Source organism: Mirounga leonina, unplaced genomic scaffold (assembly GCF_011800145.1).
Source record: "Mirounga leonina isolate KUSES-001 unplaced genomic scaffold, KU_Mleo_1.0 Mir_114, whole genome shotgun sequence".
Classification (NCBI taxonomy): Eukaryota; Metazoa; Chordata; class Mammalia; order Carnivora; family Phocidae; genus Mirounga; species Mirounga leonina.
This window is the reverse complement of record NW_023270265.1, coordinates 8,943,672-8,966,990: the sequence shown is the minus strand read 5'-3', so window position 1 is coordinate 8,966,990 and position 23,319 is coordinate 8,943,672. Positions and strand designations below refer to the sequence as shown.

At 41.0% G+C, this 23,319-nt stretch overlaps 1 protein-coding gene across 4 annotated transcripts in view; it reads right to left on the bottom strand.

Annotated features, from left to right (window-relative positions):
• Window positions 1-23,319, bottom strand: part of NRG3 (neuregulin 3) — a 1,015,909-nt gene that overhangs the window by 566,903 nt on the left and 425,687 nt on the right. For all 4 annotated transcript variants that reach the window (XM_035023117.1, XM_035023109.1, XM_035023127.1 and 1 more), the window contains exon 2: window positions 215-344. In XM_035023117.1, coding sequence (XP_034879008.1) covers window positions 215-344 — 130 coding nt within the window. The remainder of the gene's footprint in view (window positions 1-214; window positions 345-23,319) is intronic.

The following is a 23,319-nucleotide window of genomic DNA, read 5'->3' as shown; positions in this document are numbered from 1 at the left end:
CTTGGCTATTTTAATTCAGTTTTACCTTCTTCAAATACTAAAGATACCAGCCTTGCCCCTTCCCGTCTTAAGACTCCTGATTCTGCCGTTCCAACAGCTGGACTAAATGCATCCCACGTAACACTGCAGAGCTCAAACACTGCCCCCTCCCAGCCCACCCCGCTGCCAAGCCTCTTTGAGGGCCTGCCCCCACGACCGGCCACCAGGGGCTTACCGACAGTGTTTATGGGATCCCGTCAGGGTTTCGATCACAAAGCACTCGCCATCATTGAGACAGTATGCGAGGTCCTTGTCTCGGCAGGGTTTGAAGTGCTCAGATCGCTCAGTGGAATACGTTGTTGTATCTGTCAGGGGAAACACACAGAGAACTGCTGTCAGCAACGCGTTCTGCCACCACCGGGCCCCATCCCAGGCCGGGATCTGTGCACTGAGGACTTCTCCTGGGCTCTGACCCTCCGCCACCAGAGAGGGAGCACAGATCCTCCACTGGACTGAAGAAATGCACTGGATATGACCACACTTTATGACTGAACATTGTGTGCCCCCCAAAATTCACATGTTGAAACCTAATCACAATGAGGTGTGGCATCAGCGGGTGCGCCTGTGGGAGGGGATTAGGTCTTGAATGGGATTAGTACCCTTATAAAAGGGCCCCAGAAAGCTCCGTCGCCCACTGCAGGCATGTGAAGGTAGCAAGAAGATAGCACTCCATGAGCCAGGAAGTTCTCACTGCTCCCCAGACACTGAATCTTCAGGCACCTTGATCTTGGACTTCCCAGCTTCTAAAACTGTGAGAAACAAATTTCTGTGGTTTATGAGCCCCCAGTCTGTTATAGCAGCCCCAACTAAGATAAGCACTGTATTCAGTCGTCTTATTTCTCCACTAGATTTTAGCAATTGGAATCACTCTATAAGCCCCCTTTGAGGACACATTAACAGTAAAAGCTGAATGATTCTGCAGTCAAACACCTCAAACCCGCTTTTGTTAATTTCAGTTTTTAACAAACACATTGTATGAAAGATTGAAACAGGATCTCCTTCCCTTTATTGTTGCCAAATGTCATTAAACATCTGATCACTGCATATTGTGACCGTTCTGTGGAAACCAATGTCAGTTTCTATGAGTTTTTTGGTTTTTGTTTTTAGTTACAGCTCTAATCGGCTAATAGCTGAACCAATTATTCTTCCACGTTTTCCTTTTCTTATGTAATTAAAATGCAAATGTTCCAAATTCCGAAACAGAATCTGAAATGTGAAGAATGTTTCTGGTAAACACCTAACAGAACCAAATTATTGTCATTTTTAAGCATTATTTTAAATGATTTATTTTATTTATTATTATTATTTTTTAAGATTTTTATTTATTTATTTGACAGAGAGAGATAGCGAGAGCAGGAACACAAGCAGGGGGAGTGGGAGAGGGAGAAGCAGGCTTCCCGCGGAGCAGGGAGCCCGATGTGGGGCTCAATCCCAGGACTCTGGGATCATGACCTGAGCCGAAGGCAGACGCTTAACGACTGAGCCACCCAGGCGCCCTTTAAGCATTATTTTAAACATTTGTTTTTAAAATCATAATTACTTACATTTTTAAATTAAGCTGTATGTCTACATCCTTTTCCTAAATATGGAACTAGCCATAAGTATGTGGTATCTACTAGACACAGACTCTGTTATCACATATAGACATTCTTAGTTTCACAGTTTTAGGCAACTAAAGTATTAGCACCAACTCCACTGCCATATTGGAGAAAAAAATACATTTAAAAAATCAAAGATGGGTGCATCTGGGTGGCACAGTCATTTAAGTGTCCAACTCTAGATTTCGGCTCAAGTCATGATCTCAGGGGTTGTGAGATCGAGCCCAGAGTCCGGCTCTGTGCTCAGCAGGGAGTCTGCTTGAGATGCTCTCTCTCCTCTCCATCTACCCTACCCACCCATCCCCCATTCATGCTCTCTCTCTCAAATAAACAAATCTTTAAAATATAAAATAAGGGGCGCCTGGGTGGCTCAGATGGTTAAGCGTCTGCCTTCGGCTCAGGTCATGATCCCAGGGTCCTGGGATCGAGTCCCGCATCAGGCTCCCAGCTCAGCGGGGAGCCTGCTTCTCTCTCTGACCCTCTCCCCTCTCATGCTGTTTCTCGCTCGCTCGCTCTCTAAAAAATAAATAAAATCTTTAAAAAATAAATAAATAAAATAAAATAAAATAAAAAGTCAAAGATGAATAAATGATTCTGCATTTAAGCTCTTTTAATTTCCTTTACTTAGATCTAGATTAAATAATAATGTTCAATATCATAGGTTATTGTAACCAACCAGCTTAGTAACTGGAAGCCACTATGAGCCTCTTCCTGTTCATCATCCAAATTGAGGAGAAAGTGATTGCCCTAAAAGGAAATTCACTCATAACCTTCCCACACCTAAAAATCCTCAGCAGGCCCCATCCCCATAGGAATAACTCCAAATTCCTCAGAGAAGGACTGAGACCATGTGGAATTTTGCCCTCTGGGGTCATCTTGTACCCTAAGACACACAACTTCATTTCCAATTATTTTTCTATTTCTCCAAACACAAGAAGCTGTCACACTGCTCCTTCTTCCTGGATCATCTTTTTCTTTGCTGGAAGACATCCAGAAATCTTTCAAAGCTTACATCATCTTCCTATTGTGTCTCCCTAGCACCTTTGATCACTCACATCACTGCATTCAACATTCAATGCTGCATTTTGTTCACATGTTTATCTTTTTCTTTAGTCTGTATGTTTCTTAAGGTCAGAGGTGGAGCCTCGATTCACAATTGGTGTTCAGTAAAAAATGTCTTCAATAAATCTGGATCACTCTAACACTGCTAAGAGTTTAAATGCCATTGGTAAATGATATGATCATGAAAGACATCATTACAATCATATAAAAGTTAATGCATATCTTACAACAAGTTAGATATAATTTCACATCAATCTTAGCATTTTAGTATACCTACTTTAATATTGGGGAATATTGGAAAAACAAACACTGCCCTCAGAGTCACAGAAATCTTAACTCACATAATGCTCATATAATGTGGGCATTGAAAAATCCCACTTCTAGGGCGCCTGGGTGGCTCAGTAGGTTAAGCACTGCCTTTGGCTCGGGTCATGATCCTGGCGTCCCAGGATCAAGTCCCACATCGGGCTCCCTGCTCAGCAGGGAGTCTGCTTCTCCCTCTGACCCTCCTCCCTCTCATGCTCTCTCTCATTCTCTCTCTCGCAAATAAATAAAAAAAAAAAAAAAAAAGAAAAGAAAAATCCCACTTCTAATATCTTCTTTTTTTGGTGGTACAACAGGAACTTATTTTTCCACTTTAAAATATCTGTCTGTTAATATTTTGGCACAAAATAAAGGCTCTGCAAAACAGAAACATTTTCTGTTTTCCAGGAGATCTCCTCTACAGAGAAGATCTGTTATTCAAGACAGCTTGCAATAAATAGTTACACAGAATCAATCTTTCTACGGGAAATATTTAAAATTCAAGAGCTCTGAGCAAAATATTCAATACGAAACACCACACAGTTGATTGCTACGCTGACTGAAGTATATTAACTCATGATCAGTTAGTTAAGTTTTCCTTTAATTTCTTATTATCCATTTATTGATATTCACTGATCATTCCTCTAAGAACAGCTTTTCATTAACATAACCTACAGCATAAAAAGTGAGATCCTTATTTTATAATCAGTGGTTTTAACAAGCTACAGACAGACTCCAAGAGCAATACAATGGCAAAGCAATTACAATCAATTAGTTTCCATCTGACAAGTGCTGTCTCCAGTGGTTACCTCCCCATTCTACCAACTGCCTTCCCTATCATGTTATTGTGTATCAGCACATTACAGAGGATCAGAGACCCAAGTAAATGCCTCTGAAAAGTCCAAGGTGAGAGAGTACAGAGATGTCAGGCTTAACATGTACTCGGGTTTTCCATTTCCATAGCTTAGAGAATCCAAAACTTAATATAAATGCACATGCTTATCCCTTGCAATGACTTGACTGGATCCAAAGAAACACCACTGCTAAATATTTTTAATATTTTAATACAATAAACAGTAACAGAATGCTAGGCTTGATCCTTCTATCAGTATACTGCAATCATCAATAAATTTGAAACCTTAGAAATTACCTAAACATTTCACTATATAGTGTCCATATATCACTACTCACCTAAAATCACACAGGCATTGGGCAAGGTAAATAAAATTCACCACCGGGTAAAATTTTACACTTGTAGGGCATCACGCCAAATATGTCAATGGAAAGATAGAAAAATTTCTTAATGGAATCACTAGGCTGTTACACTAACTCTAAGACCACCTACCCACTTTTGTAAAGTAGTAAATAAAGTAAATAAATAAACTGTGCCTAGTCACTGTTAGGCTTTCTATCACTCATAACCAAACACAGCCCATCAAAGAGACAACAGTAATTGTGGATGATACCCTCCAATATTTGTATATCTACTTATAAGTGCATCTTTGTATATATTTGGTTAATTATCTTACATATAAAATATATTAAAAACATCTAAAATAGAACATAAGTGCAAATGAGATAACAATAAAGTATGAGGTATACTTCTGTATTTTCTTTCTGTGCCCTAAGGTGACACAGTGTGCTTTAAAATATCCAGGTGAGTATTTTGTTCTAAAGAGGAAATCGGGGACATTTGGGAGAATGACATAATGCATGTGATCTAACTCCAAACTTTCATGACCCTAAGAACCTTGGGACACCTTAACAATCAGGTATGGAACTCTCATCTGTAAACTTATCCAGCATTTTTGAAACCTGTTTTATTTTAAACTGGTTCACTTTTACAATAGTCTAATATACTAAACTGCCTATAATATATGCTACTATTTTGTTATGTATTTAAAATTCAAAGGGCGTCTTCTGTTTCTAGGAATGTAACTTGATAAATTTGTTATAGAGGTTTTGATTGTCTTCAAAAAAAATCACAAGGATAAACTTCCAGGCAAGTAAACTAGGAGAAGCCTACTATTCCCATGAATTCCCATTTGTTTTTCAAGGTTCGCTCTTATTCCAGAGTAACTCTTTCTCAGACATCACTCACTCCCCTGCATCAGCCCAGGAAACCATCTGACCAGGCCATGAGCTCCTGAGGGGCAGAGTATGTCTTCACATCTCTCTGATCCAAGATCTCATGGACGGCCTGACACAGAGGTGAACACAACAGGTATTTATAGAAGAATGATCTTTTTATACATAAGAAATTTTCTAAATGTTCTGTACTGAAGGCTGTGCACGCTTTTCATAAAAGAAAAACCCCATATGAATAAATGTTTAGAAGTTAGGACTCAAGAAGAGCTTCCGAAGCAATTTAGGTAAAGTGTATAGAAATTGATGAGAGGAGGGAAAAGAACAACTCCATAGGCAGAGGGGGCGGGAGGAGAGAAAAAAATAGGGATGGTATTCTCAAAGAGAGGACAAAGGAATGCTCAACTTAAGATGAACAGAGATGGTGCTAAGGATAGGCCTTCCAAGTGCCATGATCAAAGTTCAAGGTCTCAGGCCAAGCAGGTGGAGTTGCCGGCAGGAGGAACTAGTACCCATTCACCTGAGACCGCAGGGGCTGTACAATTATCCAGACCATTCATCTGGCACTTGTTATATGTAGTTTAATGTGTTTTCTTACATTTTTCTGAGTTTTGGTCTCTATCCCCAGGGAGGTCAGGGAGAGTGCTCTGCTTTTAAGTTTTGTATTCTTTCCACACCATGTAGCAAACATAGTAAGCGATCAGTATAGTAATTAAACGCACAGTGGGAAGTAGTGGTGGTTAATTCATTAAAGGAAAAATGGGAAGAAAATGAAAGTCTGGGAAAGAGAAATCCCTGCAGATTTTGCAATGGAAGTTAATTTTTTAATGAATTAAAACAATGACTGGTTTTCCCCCTTAAGTACTAAGTTGAACCTGAATATTACTTATTGAGGCTTTCTTTGTTGCCAGCACAACACTGCACATTGTGGGAACACAGATTTTGTTGCAAGACCAAGAGCGCTAAATAGACTATTACAGATAATAATTGCAGTAGATAATCAAAATAAAGGGAGAGCTTAATTCAGGCTATAGTTCTCTCTGAAGGCTTCCCAAAGGGTTGGCACTGGGGCTGGGTCTTGAATGGGCATGGTTTAATTGGCACAGGAAAAGGAATTCTAGATATGAAGAGCAAGAACACCTAAGGAAGGAAAATGATGACATGCAGCATAAACCCCAGATCCATTCCACGCACTCCCGCTTGCAAATGTCAGAGTCATCGACCAGTTTTTTCCTTCCCCCACTGAGTTCATGAGAATTCTCTAAGAAAAGTTAAGATGCAATCTAAAAGCTTTTAGGATTAGCAAAATACCTTTACAGGCTAGCACCCATTTAAATATGGTCATGAACTCCAGCAGACTCTTCCATGGGAGTGGTATAAATGAAACCTGCTGCCATACATTACAATTCCCAGTTGAATCCGCCATTTATTGGGCACACAGTAAGGAGCACTGGTAGGAGACGGACTTATAAATTATTTAATGGTTAAGGAAAATTGCAAGAAGAATGCAGTAGTGTTTGAAAGGGAAACAAACCACTCCCCAACTGGCAAGAGGCAAACAGAGCTTTCTTCCTGCTGCCAGAGACCAGACATTGTTCACTTTGCTGGCATGGGAGTAATGAGGAACGTGGGGCAAGGAATCTGTAAGTTCAATTGAGTCATGGGGCTGCCGCGAGAACTGACAGTTCCTGACGTATCCCAGAGCCATCCACTCCCACAGAACTGTAGAAAGGACCCTTCCTAAATTTGCATGACATACCTGCCACCTTACAGTATGAAATCTTGTTTCTAAAGACTGCACCAGTTTAAATAAGCTTGCACGAGACGTAGCTTGTTCGATAGAAATGCATTTATTTGGAAATTGCAGTTTATCCTTCAGCTGAATCTATTTCCTCCTACCTGCATGCATGCACATGCCTAGACAAACTGCTTTCAGCGATAACAGTTATAATGGCAGCTACTGTCACTGGAGCTCTTGTCTTGTCAGAAGCCCCTGGGCTTCCGCTAGGTACTACGCTACATGCTCCTAGGCACCATCTCTTCTCCCCATGTGGCTCCGCTGAAATGGTCCAGTCTGTGTCACTAGGCGTCTCTAAATCCAATGGATATTTGCATATTTTTTTTCTCATCTTGTTTGAACTCCCAGAAGCACCTACACTCAAGCCACTCCCACCTCTGTGAAAAACCTTTCATTGGCTCCTGTGTTATCACCTAAGGTTGATTTTCCTCCTGCTTTTTAGTCTTTGCCACCTGTCTCATGTAACTTTTACTTAAAAGCCAGATGGCTTAAGAACTAGTCTTCAAATAATTCCTAATGTACACTCTGCACTGTGCTAACCATTTCCCATTAGCTATGTTTTGGCTTTAAATAACACTATGAATTTATGGTGTTATTTACTTCCCTTATTTTACAAATGGAGAAATTGAGTCTTAGAGAGTTATATCATTGACCCAAGATCATAGGGTTTTTAGTTGGTAGCTTCTGGACTCAAACCAATGCAGCCTGACTTTTCCACTGTACTCCTTCCCACAGACCACTCTTTTTTTTTTCTGTGTTTTTTTTTTCCCCCACTTTCACTTATCTCCCAGGTGAATGCTATTCCAGGTGTGGTCCTCAGACCAGCAGCATCAGCATTATCTGTAAAGTTCAAGAGCCCCATCCTAAACTTACTGCATCAGAAACCAGAAGTAAGTGGTGGGATGCTCAATTAACAAGCTCTCCAGGTAATTCTCCGAGAACCAGCTGCTTTGGGTGATCCTCTTGCCAACATGCCAATAACTCTCAAAGCTATACCTCCAGCCCACTGGTGTTTCTGAATTCAATCTGCCTACCTTTCCCTTCCTGGTGGATATCTCAAAGGCACCTAAAAATAAACTTGTAGAAAACCCAAGTCTTGCTCTTCTTCCACAAACCTACTCTTCCTCCACAAACTGATTCTCGGACTTAACTAACCACACCATTGATGCCATTGACTCTGCTCCACCTATGGACAGATTTATTCTGATTAGTCCTGTCATTTCCATACTACTTATTAAATACTTTGAATATTACCTCTGTGCATACTTGACAGGCAAAAGATTTGAATCTGGGAGAAAGTTCTTGAGTAAACAAACATATAAATGTTTATTAAAGATATATGACTATTTATTTTTCACTTGAAACCCATGAGCATAAAAAAAATACCCTGATCTTTAGCAGTCAGCCTTGGGCCCATTCCCATGATCATAGATACTTTTTAAAAAAAAGATGTATTTATTTATTTGAGAGAGAGAGAGAGAAAGAGAGTGCACGAGCATGCGGTGGGGAGGAACAGAGGGAGAAGAAAACCTCGAGCAGACTCTGTGCTGAGAGTGGAGCCTGATGCGGGGCTCTATCCCACAACCCTGAGATCATGACCTGAACAGAAACCAAAAATCGAACATTTAACCAACTATGCCACCCAGGCACCCCAAACATGGATTTTTTTCTAACCATTTTGCTCTGAACACGTTATTACAGATATGGAGCTACAAGGTGGTGCCTACCTTATCATGCTGAAGGTATGTGTGTGCTGGTGATATTAGCATCGTCATTACTGTTATGACCATTATAATACTCAGAAAGCATGCCATTAAGCATCTACTACATGTCAGGCCTTGAGATAAATTCTAGGAATAGAGAGTTGGCCTTGTCAGGTCCCTAGGAACTCAAAGTCTAATTTGGGAAAAGGGTGGGGAGCAGAACATGTAAAGAGTTACATTGCAGTTCTGAGTGATGATCATAGCACTAGAGGAAGGAAGACTTATGCAAGTTCCAAATACTGAGAGCTACTTCTAACCCTAGGATTTGGGGAAGACTTCAGTAGGAGCTCACATTTCACATAGGCCTTAAACAATTAGAATTGTTTTGCTGTGCAGGCAACTGCTGGTGTGGATAGGTCAAAGGCACAGCATATATAAAGTCACAGAGCCTTAAGGGGCCTGATTTTGTCCAGTGTTATTGAAACCCAAGGAATGTGAGAGGGAGACAGGAAAGTGAATCCCGGAGGGCCTTCTATGTTTGGCATGTACATGTGGGTAAAAAAATGAGGAAGTGTTTTGTAATTTTGTATAATGAGAACACGATGGGAGTTTTAGGGGGCTCAAGTGTGCTATTAGGTGAGTGTGTCACCTCTGGACTTGCAGAAGCCTCTCGGCAGAGCTCAGGAGACTGGATGGGGGACCGTTGAAAGGGGCTTTCACCCACTATATGTCATGTAAGGGTGCATCTGGGAAATAAAGAGTCACAGAGAGTGGAACATTGTCCCCAGCATGGACAGCAGTCCCATTTTGAAAGGCATTCTTGCATGGGAAATCAAATCCCAATAGACAGTTGCTTAGGAATGTAGTGTGGAAAGGAGAGCTGAGTGATTCAGGTCTAAAATGACATCCGACTAAAATTCCCTGATGCACCTGACTTAGAAGATAGGCAGAGACCTGAAGGAAGTCTGTTAGCTGAGGTCTCTATGCTGGAGAAGCTTGAAAGGCCTCACCCAAATAATCTCAGCACTCATCTTTCTTTCGGAAATCAAGATTGGCCAGTCACCTACAAAGGGTCATATTCTTTCCTTGGCTGATAGTATTGGAATTTCTTATGCAGTTATAATGCCATTTGTAATTTCCATTGCTGCTGCTTATGTGTAAGTAAGGGAATGTCTGAAAAAGTGGGAAATGATCCCTCTGGCAGCCAGACTGTGATGTTTCCAAATAAGCACATGATTTTCCACCAAATACTCTGTTGACTTTATTTGGCACCAGACAGAAGACAAGGTCACTTTGCAAAAAACATCTGGTTATATGCCCCTCTTTTGACCAATGTTAAGTGACTGCTCTCCTATTGACCTCTTGCATCCTGGATTTTTAAGCTACTCATTTGTAGTAATGTACTCCTGTTTTCCTGAGCCTCTGGGGTCGTCAACTCATAGTTCAAATTACCTGGCAAGACTGCTTGATTAGGAGAAATGAAGTTTCTATGGGGATTTTAAAAAGTCTCATCTCTAATAGGTAAAAATCTTTAATTCAGGGTTGGTGTGAGGGTCCTAGTCCATTTGGACTGCCATAACAGAATACCATAGACTGGGTGGATTATAAACAACAGAAATCTGTTCCTGACAATTCTAGAGTCTGGGAAGTCCAAGATCAAGATGCCAGCAAGTTTGATGTCTGGTGAGGGCTTCCTGGTTCATCGACGGCTGACTTCTTGCTATGTCCTCACATGGGGAAGGGGGTGAGGGAGCTCTCTGGGCTCTCTCTTATAAGAGTGCTAGCTCCATTTAGGAGACCTCCACCCTCATGATCTAATCACCCCCAAAAGGCCCCACCCCCTAATACTATTATTGGGTGTTACTGTTCAACATATGAATTTGAGGAGACACAACCATTCAGCCTATAGCATATTTTCATTCAATCAATATTTATTGAATAACTATCAGGCAGCTGGTGATGGGCTATTTACTGGGAACATGCCACACCACACACACACACACACACACACACACATATACACACACCAAATAAAGAAAAAAACATATTCCTATCTTTCAGAAACCTAAGGTCTATGAGACAAACAGATGAAAATAATAACGAAGGTTATTATTTCTCATGGTGAATCTGAGAATTGTCCCTAGGGTGAGACTCATTTTTGTTAGCTTTGATAAACCAGCTCAAAGGCTAGGTTTCCCAGACCTGTGTGTCATTTGTAGTTCAAGGCTCTCAGTAGTCAACAAAATGTCTCTGCTTGAAAGAATGAAAGACAGAGAGCACATCTAGGGGACTAGGATCTTGTCCTGAGTGGGGGACACACCCAGGAGAAGAGCCCTGCATTTGGCAAAAGGACCTGAAGGATTCTGTAGAGAAGACAAATTATTGAGCGGGAATGTAGCTTTGGCAGAATGTTTCATTGTCTCATAACATGTGCTCTGGATGAAATCTAGAGATCACTGTGAGAGTGTGGGGTGCAGGGTGCCCCCCTTTGGAGAGGAGCTGTGCAAAGGCCTCAGGGGACATGCACATGGACCATTTGAACAACTGTGGCCTATGCCCTGACAATGGGGGGCAGGTACTGTGTATGAGATGAGGACAGAGACAGACAGGGGCTTGGAAATATTTTGTTCTTCATCATAAAAGCCAGGAAAAGCCACTGAATGATCTTCCAGAAGGAAATGACCGATCATTATGTATTTTTGCACAATTGTGTAAACTGATTATAATATGGATAATTCATCTTAGGGTAGCAATCATACATGTAGGCAGGCCTATACGGAATATTCCAGGTGAGGTAAGAGGGGAAGAAGTGGTGGATGCGAGAGAGATTTATGAAGTAGAATTGCCAGTATTTGGTGATTCACATGGAAGGTGGAGTAGGATGGCTACTAGGCTGATCTTAATTCTTCGGTTTTTGGATTAATACTGAGGAAGTTTGGGAACCTGGTGCAGGGCATCTTGGATGTCACGGAGAGACTTCATTCAGGGGGATTTGAGCAGTGGTCATCTACCAACTAGAATAAAACAACTGCAATATTTTAATAGTTAATACAATTAATGAAGCACACTACTGTATATTGGACCTTCTCATGGTCTAAATCTGTCTTTAGCTGTCTTAGTTGTAACAACTGAAACTAGACAATCTTAGGATAAACAGAAACCTTAGAAGTCAAAATGTGATAGTAATGCTTGAATAAACCTATTATTCAGATTTAAATATTATCTTCGTTTTGCAGAAGACAAACTGAAACACAGAGTGACCAAGGAATCTTCTTAGGATTTCACAGCTATAAAATGGAAAGGCAGGAATTACACCCAGAGACGCCCAACTCCATAATGCACATTCTTTAGCATTCTACAGTTCCACCTGCTCTGAGTGTTGGACTTTTTTAAGGTGTGTGTATTCAAGCCTCTTCTTGCCAAATTCCATTAGTCACCCTATTATGAGTAAATGGCAGAGCAATCAGGAAGTAATGCTTTTCAGTAACCCATTCATGTTCTCACCCATCCGCCCCACAGCTGTCGATCTGAGCACACAATGAAACACTGAGTAAGGTAGGTACTGGGAGAAGGTAGGTGGGTACAAAAACTAAAACAAAGACAGTGCTCGACACTGGGAATTTCTATTACTGTCTCTTTCAAATTTCCCTTTAATGCTATTATGGCTTTGAAATAATGTCTAAACATTGACACGGTTCTCCAAATTTCTTCATAAAAATGAACATCATTTACTTCAGTTATTTAAAATCTTACTTTTTCCCCTTAATATCTTTGGCTCTTATTATCTTGTTCAGAGATTCAAGCACTTCCTTCTCTATATGGGTCATGAGAAAGGCATGGGCATGGCAGCCATATGGGCACTGTGGGCCTGGGTCTGAACCCCTGCTTATGCATTTGCTGCCTCTGTCAAATGTCTGCAGAGAGTTCAAAGAGACAGCAACTCAGTCATATCTCCATGGTCATATCTACGTAAGAAGGACTTGGGAGAATGGGCTGAGGTGGGAACTAGACCCACCTTAATGCTGCTTTTGCTCAGAAAATGTGTTTTTACTGCTACTGTGTGCTTAATTGGGATCCTTTGAGAGACTGAGTTTATAACCACCCTTCTACTCTGTTTCTATGAGTTTTGCTTTTTCATATTCCACATTTAGGTGAGATCATAGAGTACCTGTCTTTCTGTCTGACTTATTTTGCCTAGCATAATGCCTTCAATCCTGACCCCTACTCCGGCCACCCCCTCTCATCATTCCAGAATATTTACAATTCTAGGTGTGAAGAAAAGTCAATTAAGAGAAATTTCCCAAAGAAAATGTCAGAGACTTGAAGGAGTTCTTATTGCTGGCTGATTGCAAAAATTATGAAGATTGTATTAAAGGACTAGAAAAGACTAACACATGGTTCTTCAAGTACAGGGACTATGTCTTCAAGCTGTCTTGTATCTGCAGCCCCCACCTTAGCTAGCAGATTGCTAGATACACAAGAGAAGATAAATGTTCAATGAGGTGGGACAGATATAAATTCCTAGAAAGCATGGCAATGGGAAGCTTGCCCAAGAAGGAAAGGAAATGCAAACATGCAACCAAAGCATCAGGACTGAGAAGATACGAAGGGATAGTAGAAACAAACTAAAAGTCAAAAGAGTCCCTGGAAACATAAGACACTTGAACTTCAACATATCCACATTTCAATAAAAGGGGAGGGGGGTAAGGAGAAAAGACCCCAAAAGCACTGACTAAATATATAGGCAATCAACAATGCAGTGTTAACCCCTAAAATGCCACATCTGTTCAAAACAGACAAACGATAAAATTCATTCGGTGACTAGGCCATTTATCATTTTAACAACTTCCAGGTCTTGGGAATAGCAATCACGGTAGAAAACAATTACATTTTCCCCACATCTCCTACACATCATTCATTTCACTCACTGACTTACAAAGTCTCATCCTCTGTCACCCTGTTCATCCTCGTAGTAACAGTGTGGGGCACATCCCAAGCACAAGGGGGAAAGCCTTGTTTCTTTGTCCCACATTGGAACTCAGTGCTCTTGCCTCTGTATGTGGGATCAAGTCCAAGAAGGCGTCATACCTGACCTAATGCTCTGCAATGTATGTCTGCAAATTGGGGTTTGCATTCCAACTTTGCTACTTATTGGCATTTTGAACATGAGTAAACTGAATACATGAAAACCTATAATTCATGGGGTTTCCTGAAGCCTAAATGAGAAAAAACAATATTGTTCCAGAGTGGATCTTGTCAAGAGCTGGGCGCCAAGCATTTTTTTCTCTTCTTTCCGTTTTACTAAGTAAGTCAACATGTATTTATTAAGCGTCCAATTCAGCAGTGTCTCTGTATAATGCCAGTTAAAATCATTTATTAATTTAACAATCTATCATTGAACATTGACTCTAAGACTCTTAAGTACTGTACTAGTACCAGGGGTAGAACTGAGGAACTCAGTACCGAGATCGTAAGGCACGTGGCTGTTTCCCAGGAACTACCAGTGCGGGTGACTGTCCAGGTGCCCGGTTCATTCTGCTAAGTGCCACGCAAGGGAGGAGGTGGCAAATGTACCCATAACACCCAGAGTTTGTGGTTTTCTTAGCACTTGTTTGGAGACTGGATAGGGCTACAGAATTTCAAATGTAAAGATGTTCCTCTCAGGGCAGTTGTGGGTTTCCCATTTGCTACTAAAGAGACTAGATTAGTAAAGGGCGAAATGCCTCCACCAATTACCAGAAACAAGATGATGTCACAAGTGCAGGGGTGCCTGGGGGGCTCAGTCGGTTAAGCATCTGCCTTCAGCTCAGGTCATGATCCCAAGGTCCTGGGATCGAGCCCCACATCAGGCTCCTTGCTCAGCAGGGAGCCTGCTTCTCCTTCTTCCTGCCGCTCCCCTTACTTGTGCATTCTCTCTGACAAATAAATAAAATAAAATAAAATAAAATAAAATAAAATAAAATAAAATAAAAGACCAAGTGTACAGCCTGCAACTCGACTATCCCTTTGATCTCAGGACAATAATTGATACCTTTCTGCATTATTCTTCAAAAGGTTTTGTTTATGTTTTTGTCTTTTGCCAGGGAAGAGAGGGACTCATGTTTCATTAAGTCATCACTGTCTTACTAATCTGTGGAAATGTAGACAAGAGATGGATGGTTAGAATACACATGGCACCAAGGAAAGATCTATTGATCTTGTTTGATTCTTGGCTCAACCACATCCACCTGCTTTTCAGCAAGTCCTTAATTTTTATAAATTTTATCTATAAAATGTGATTATAATACTACTCATTATTCATTTTCAAAACAGCTGAAACGGCCCAATCCATTATTGATTTCTAGTAAATATTCATTTTATCTTACGTCTTTTCTTCTCTAAAACTTTCCATTTGAGGGTCACCTGGGTGACTCATTCGGTTAAGTGTCTGCCTTCGGCTCAGGTCATGATCCCAGGGTCCTGGGATCGAGTCCCGCATCGGGCTCCTTGCTTGGCAGGGAGCCTGCTTCTCCCTCTCCCACTCCCCCTGCTTGTGTTCCCTAACTGGCTGTCTCTCTCTCTGATAAATAAATAAAATCTTAAAAAAAAAAAAGTTTTCCGTTTGATTAGAAACTTCTCCAAAGAATGTATATATACACACACACACACATATGCATATATATATATATATATACATACACACACACACACACATATCAAACACACGAAAGAATGTTCAACAGAATTAGTCATTATGGAAATAAAAATCAAAACCATAACGAAATACCACCTCATCCCCACCAGAATGGACAATAATGACTGTTGGCAAAGAGAATGTGGAGAAGCTGGAAACCTCATACCCTGCTGGTAGGAAAGAAAAATGGTGCAGATGCTTTGGAAAACAGTTTGGCGATTTCTCTAACTGTTAAACAGAGGTACCATATGAACAAGCAAGTCCACTCTTAGAAAACAAATTTTCACGTAAAACAAATATTCATACTTGTATATGAATGTTCATACAAGCATTATTTGTAGTCAAAAAATGGAAGCATCGAGTGATATATGGATAAAAATGTGTGGTATATCCAAACAATGGGATATTATTTGCCAATAAGAGTAGCAAAGCACTGATATATGCTACGGCATGGACGGAACTTGAAGGTGTGATACTTAGTGGAAGAAGCTAGACGTAAGGGTATATCCTATGATTCCATTCATATGAAATGTCTAGAATAGGCAAATCCATGGAGACACAATGTAAACCAGTGGTTACAGAGGGTGGGAGGAGAGAAAAGTTTCCTTCCCTGTCTTTCAATCTTGGTTTTTTCACATTCCTTCTTTTGCATTTCCAGTTTATTAGTAGGTAAAAGGGGACATATATGGTTCCTATTTTTAGATTCTGCAAAAAATAATCACTGTCAATTTCATGCTATGCCTTTGAACGAAAGGGAACACACACTGCAAGCCATTAGAGAACAAAGAAGGAAAACCCATCATGTACTTCCCAAAGCTCCTTGCGTTATTGACAAAACTTTACTCCCAGACCTCTGTTTCAGAACAAATATTGTTTTGAGAAAATTGGTCCATTCTCTGTGCCTGTTGGAAAGCAATTAAAGCTGAAATCAAATAACTATAATCATCTGTTCATTTCCGACCCTTATCTCTCCATTTGCAGAAAGAGCTGCTCTGTATTAAAGTGTTTGTGGATCATTCAATAATTTAGGTACTAGGGAAAAATGGTGGTTTTTGAAAGCAGTGCTGAGACAATTTTGGATTTTTAACAGAAATTCCAAATGAGGCACAGATAAGAGGCTAGCAACCCTCCAAATTTTGCTTCCCTAATGGTGGATCATAAGGTTCTCCCTCCCCCTCTGCATTGGCTTGTTTCCCAATCAGCACTACAAAGTAGAAACATAATCACCCTCCTTAACACCTTAAGATTTGGCAAAGGGGGAATATTCTGTGTCCTTCCCACACTGGGACTCCATGTCTTCTCTTCTTTCCGGTGTGACATTTTCTTGTATACACCAAGTAACAACATCCACTTTCATCCCTCCTAGCTGATGAGCCTTAATGAAGAACTAGATTTAATTCATATAGAACAGGGGTCAGGAAACTGGCTTTATCCTCAGGCCAGGCTCCCTCATCACAGGTAGGTGCCATGATTTTAGGCACCACATCTGGACATAGTGTTACATAAAATTGCCCACTTTTTTTTTTAAAGAGAGAAAGAGTGCATGTGTGCGAGCAGGAGGCGCAGAGGGAGAGGGAGAGAGAGAGAATCCCAAGCGGGCTCCACACCCAGCACACAGCCCAACACGGGGCTCGATCTCACAACACAGATCATGATCTGAGCCAAAACCAAGAGTCAGACACTTAACCGATTGAGCCACCCAGGTGCCCCCACCTGCCCACCCTTAACCAGTCTCCAGCATGGGGCCTGGCATTCCTCTGAGTGGCTTAGGAAAGCACCTGGCCATGTGGAGAGCAGACTGATTTTCAGAACAAAACTGGAATTCAGTTAGAAGGGGAGGTCGTGGATGATAAAATGTGAGCAGGTAGCCAACAATAACAGGTAAGTTTTCATGAAGAGTCAATAAACTAATGCAACTAAACTACATAGTTTAGGCATTCAATAAATGGTTTTTCCTTAGAACTGTGATATTATCATTTTGTTGGATTTGCTGGCAGTGTCCTTTCAAAATGTCTAACATAAAGTAAGCTTGAATTAATGCATATTATTTCTTTAAATGACTGAACAATTTCCAGGATCTAGTGAGACTGGATGGATGTCATTACTCAAACACAGACTCCTCTGTATCTCCCTTTCAGCACACTCATGTTATTGGTGTCCATCTCATAAACACTTAAACATCCCCAAGGTCATTTGGTGTAATTAACTGAAAAGTAAACTTAATCAAGGTAAATGAATGTGCTATTTTCTTAACAAAATCACTCATTGAATGCCCGTAATTAATAAAAAGAAGCTCAAAATTAAGAATCAATGCAGGGTATAAACAGAATCAGGAAGGCCTACCTGTAGATATTATGGGCAGGTGCTGGGAAGACCCCAGAAACTCAAATTGCTAAGTTATGAAATATTTATTTAAACCTCTCCTACCAATAAAATAAGCACACAAATCCCCCAACCTTAGCTCTGGATACAGGGATCACACACAATGCAAGAGAAAAACATCCTTGGAGAATGTTGTTAACTGCAGACTTTGGAAATCTCCGCTCCCCCCCCCCGCCCCCACCCCTGCCCTGAGAGATGTTCTAGGAAAACGCCTCCATGTTGCAAGAGTCTCCCATTAAGCTCTGCCTTTTGAAACCCCATCCACTTTCCCCCACACAACACACAATCAGTTAGTTCAGTTGCGCACTTTTCCCCAATCCTCTCACCTGGCATTAACTTTGGCCTCTTCCCTGCGTCCTCAGCATTCTGCTGCTATCTTTATTATAACATGCATCACTCTGTTTTGAGTGCCAGCTATTTTTATGGGTCTTTGTTATTCTGCCTCCCAATGGGAAAATCGTGAGCTCCCTGAGAGCAGGGGCCAGGATTCACTCATCTTTTCTCTCTCATTGCTGCAGACCACCTACCTTAATATAGAAGCAAAGGCAGGAATACATCCTGATCCAAAAAAATATCCGAGTATGTTCTTTCCATCATACTTTACTGTAAAACTGAAAGCTTCTTTGTAAACAGACTATGTCCCTTATGCAAGCAGGATTTTGAAAAATGAAAAATTATGTTAAAGAACCTGGTTGTTGATCCTTTCTGTGTGATTGCCTATATAAGAAGAAAAACATTCTTTTTTTGTTGTTAGGGTGAGGATCTTGTACCAAATATAAATGCCTATGTTTGCCTCATTCTGTTTCTTGTGAAGACATACATAGCCTTCTAATTTAAAAACTGCCTGAGGAGACTGGATTTTGGCAGTTAGTGTTAGATCACAGAAGTCAGTTTTTTCTCTCTATATATGGCCTTCCCAAGCATTCAAGATCAAAATATCACAAATCGATCACATTAGAGCCATCACAGATAAGAAAAGGGACTGTGCCTGTGATACTGATCTCATGCCAGTTCAGAGATAAGGCAATGTGAAATCTGCCTTTTTTGACTTATGCATGAAAAGAAAAATTCCAAAAAGCCTAGATGCAATTCCAAATATAACAGGGGACTGCCTGTAAGGTGGTAGATCCCCCATCATTGCAGGTATGCAAGCACAGGATGGGCGGGCCACTCATCATGGGGATTCGTAGGGGTTTCTTCCATAGGGCAGAGAATTGGACTCGAGAGACAGTAAGGTCCCTTCCAGACGTCTGTCTGTGAGAGATCCTCCCTGGATTTAAGCGCGAGGAAGCCACAGAGTGGCAGAAGAGAAAACCGTTGGCTCCCTGGTCCCCTGGCTCCCTGTGGCATCGGCATCCCATAGACAGGTGGCGGTATCGTGATGCTACCCAAATGCAAGGCATAGGCTTCCCGGCTCAAACACAGCATGTACCAAACACACTGACACAGTGTCTTAGTCAAAAATTAGAGCTGTGAAAGCTGATTAATTTTGCATCCAACTGAAATTCTATTTCACAGCAAAGCAGTTCCCCAGCTGTGAAAGGATGAGCACTACAGCTCCGAAGAAATCAATGATCCCTCTCTAGTACTTAAAGCATCCTTACGATTCCCTTTGGGTGAAAGACAACTTTATAGGAACGTTGTTCTGATAAATCAAACCTCAAGCATTCCTACTGGGAGGCAAACAACTACCCAGGAAACTCATGCACTACTCTGCCTTAAGTACTTGCAGGGCTCTCTGCCAGAAGGGCAGAGTGGAGGGCAGAGGCCCAGGCCTCTGTCTGTTCTTGCTCATGCATGCTCCGTGTGTCCAGCTTGCTGCCTTCTGCGCCGCAGTCAGTCAGGACTGCATGGAGATCAGACTGTCCAAATGCTTCAGGGGTTCTCACGGTGCAGAGCAGCGACATGCACACATTCCATCTCCAGTCGTGGGGAACACTTATTTTTAGCCACCTCCACAAATAGGTTGAATGGTCTAAGCAGCTTTTTTTTCCAAAAAGTTTTTAAGGAAAAATTATGCCAGGTAGAGCCATAAAATATAAGAAGAGGAAGAAAAAAATGAAAACAAAAAACCAAAACCAGGTCTTGGGTGGGGAATGATGAGGTTAAAACATTTTCCTTCTTTCTGATGTCTCTAACCCTTTGGATATGGTAAGGCGAATGCACATCTTGGAGTGAGGATCTGAGGAGGGACATTTCACAGCCTAGTTGACCACGGAAACCTTTGTTCCTGGGTCCCCTTGAAATTTCAGTTCCACAGTGGCATAGTTTAGAAAATGCTGAGTTACAATAAAGCCCATGGCTCTACAGCATCGGGGAATGTTAACTGTGTGGTCTAGAAGGTATCAGAGAACCAAAGCCTTTTACACAATTCAGAAGCAGGTGAAAATAGCATTCAGCCTGGTTCCTTTTTTCATGAAAAGCTGGGGGGAGTGGGCATGAGTGTCAGGCCAAGAGGAAAAAGAGAAAGGGGTCCATGGGAAAGGGGAGGCCCTGGAGACCAAAACAAGAAGAGACTGACCAAGCCCAGCAGGTATTCCTGAGCCCAAGCAGTGGCAGGAGAGGTTTTGACATGTCTGCCCTGGAGCAGAGCTGAATCCCTAGGATAGCAATGGACAGAAATGGGCCCAGTTTTAGTGCTGTAAGAATACAGTTGATTAAGATTCTATTGTACAAGTCTAATCACTGCAGATAATGAGATTACTGTGCTGTAAATACAAAAGCCAGGACCCAGAGACAAGCTTGGGATGTTTGTCAGTAGAAAACACAGATTGAACCCGTGCAGGGCCAGAGCCAGGATGTTAAATGAAGGAGAGGGCAACAGATTCATCCCCTCAATCACATTGGCAGAAGGTTGTCAACAATGCCATTTTAAGAGAAATATACATTATGCCAAGAATCCCAATTATATGATGGTCCTTCAGATGGTATATGTTTACACTGACTTAGGAGACCAGATGGATAAACATCCAACCGCAGTCAAGGATCTGGTGCCAGTGACAGGACAACAGATTAGAAAAGCCTTATTTATCAAAGAGCTTCAACATACTTTCAATTTTTGCCCTCTACATGGAATCTGCCTAAAGAAAACTATTCTAGATATAGAAAAAGTGTTTTGTCCAAAAGTGTGTGTTGCTGTATTATCTACATAAATGGGAACGTTGAAGCCCACACACATTTCCAAGAATAGCTGGTTATATAAATTACACTAGAGTCACAGAGTGGGATTTTCTTCAGTTATTCAGAAGTGATGTAAAAAAAAAATAAACCTACTTATAATATAATGCTAGACCAATAAAAAATAAAAATATAAGCATTTTATACAATCGTGACCATGAAAAAAATTAAGGTTAGTATGGCAAAGATGACTGAAAAATCAAACAGTAACAACAGTTCCAGTAGGAGTTGTAGAGCTAAACATGACTGTACATGACCCTTTTCTTTCCTTTCTTTTTCAGAATTTTCAAGTTTTTCTTTTACAGATACCACTTTCTCTTATGAAGCAAAATATAAAATAGGTTAGACCAGGAAAGGACTATCTTTAAAGGATGGGCTTGCCTATTAAGGTGTTCCTCACCATCAATAAACATTTAGGAAACAATCCCATACGTGGAAAATAATCATAGCCAAATATTCGTACAGCTATAAAAAATATCAACAGGAAAGGGGGAGAAAGAGAATGAATGGACACTGAGGAATCCATACCTTAGGTACACTCCAGAGGGTAGGTGTGGTTCAGGCTAAATGCCTGTGACTGAGCCATGGGCCAGAGTTGTAGATGCCAAGGTCACACAGGGCCAGAAGCCAAGAGCACAGGTCTCCAGCTTCCTGTAATGGGTAGCCCACAGTGAGGCTCCCATGGTCAGCAATCGAGGCTTCCAGAAGTCTGTTTTATCTAATGACACGTAAGGAAAGATTAGGAAGGGGATCTAAGTGGCATTGCCAATGTGAATGCACAGTAGACATTTGGTATGGGAGCCAGAGTGTCATGTAACTGAGGGGTGACTATGAAAGAATAAAACAGAGTCTCTTATGTGGTCAATCAGTTTAGTCTCATTCTTTAGAGTCACTCTTGATTTGACAAAAGATCTAAAAATGCCTTTGTCTTTGCTCTTGAAATAGATGGTATCAATTCTCTAACTCCTGTTCAGGGTGTCTTCTTTTCAATCTGTCCCAAGTTAATAATGTGCCCCTAAAATATAATTTCAGGTCCTTCTTTAAAAAAAAAAATCTAAACAAATCACTTACCTTTATTATAGATGATGGGGACAAAAGAAAAAAAAATTACTATAGAAATGGTAATCAATGATACTCCCAGCAAAGGTGACACTTTTATAAGAGAGCATGATGGATATCGAATTAACATAAATTCTTCTCTTAGAGGAATAATTCCATTTAAAAAAAAAAAACAACCTTGCTTTTCAGTAGAATGCAGCTCCTCAATAAAGTAGCACCCTGACACCAGCCAAGGAGAAAAGAAGCCACTCTAAAAATACCTCGGTAAAAATGGAAAGAGCTGACATTTCCTTCCACGCTCCTGAAACAGCCGTCTCTGGGACTGCATGGCCCTCAGCTGTCCAGTTGCTTTATCCTTCACTCTGCTTTATACAGCTATGCTTTTTGGGGTAAGGAAATGGCTCAGATTTTCAGTCTGCATGAACTTTCTCTCATTTCTTAAGACAGATTAGTTACAGAAAAGCATTACAAACAAGTGCCAACAACAGAAATCTATAGAATTCCAAAAATACACAAGGCTATAGCCATCTTCAAGGATAAATACATTCAAAACTTTAAACTCCTGGATCATCAATTTCCACTCTGCTCCCACGTATTCCCTTCCGGCATCAGCACTTGAATAGGTGTCATCTGTTCTTTCATTTACTCAAATGATTTGTGTGTGTGTGTGTGTGTGTGTGTGTGATGATGTGCCAGGCACTCTGAAGAGCTATGTGAGAATAACTGATGGTTACACATGGCATAGCTTCCTAAAATCACTCCAAGACAAGTTGCAGGCCCCTAACCCTGTAACTATGGTAAGATAAACAGAAACTGAGAAACCCCTGTTCGACCTATTCACAGATTTGACTAGAGCCCACAGGACTGGTGGTCTATAAACTACCTTTCTTTATATTCATCGATTGAAGAGAGGTTGGAACCAATCAGTAAAAAACATGGATTTAACCTGAGTCTGGAATGCTACTCTAGCCACGGAGGTATGTGGCTGAAGGTCTCATCCCTTGAGGACACACACAATAAAAACACCCAAACAGGATCCTAGTCCAAAATCCCAGTGAAGATACTAACCCTTCTCCTTCTAGGAAATGTCCTCCTCATTAACTTCTAAGCCATAATACTGACTTCCATAAAAAAGGATATGGTATCTTTGTTCAGAAGAAAGATGCTGTTATTTACCAAGATCTATTCCTTCTACCATGTTACAGACTGAATTGTGCCCCCCGCCCCAAAAAATTATAGGTTGAATCTATAACTCCTGATGTAACTATATTTGGGGATAGGGCCTCTAAGGAGGTAATTAAGATTAAATGAGGTCGTAAGAGAGTCCCTACTTCAACAGGACGAGTATCCTTATGAGAAGAAGAAATATCAGGGGTGCCTGGATGGCTCAGTTGGTTGTGTCTGTCTTCAGCTCAGGTCATGATCCCAGGGTCCTGGGAT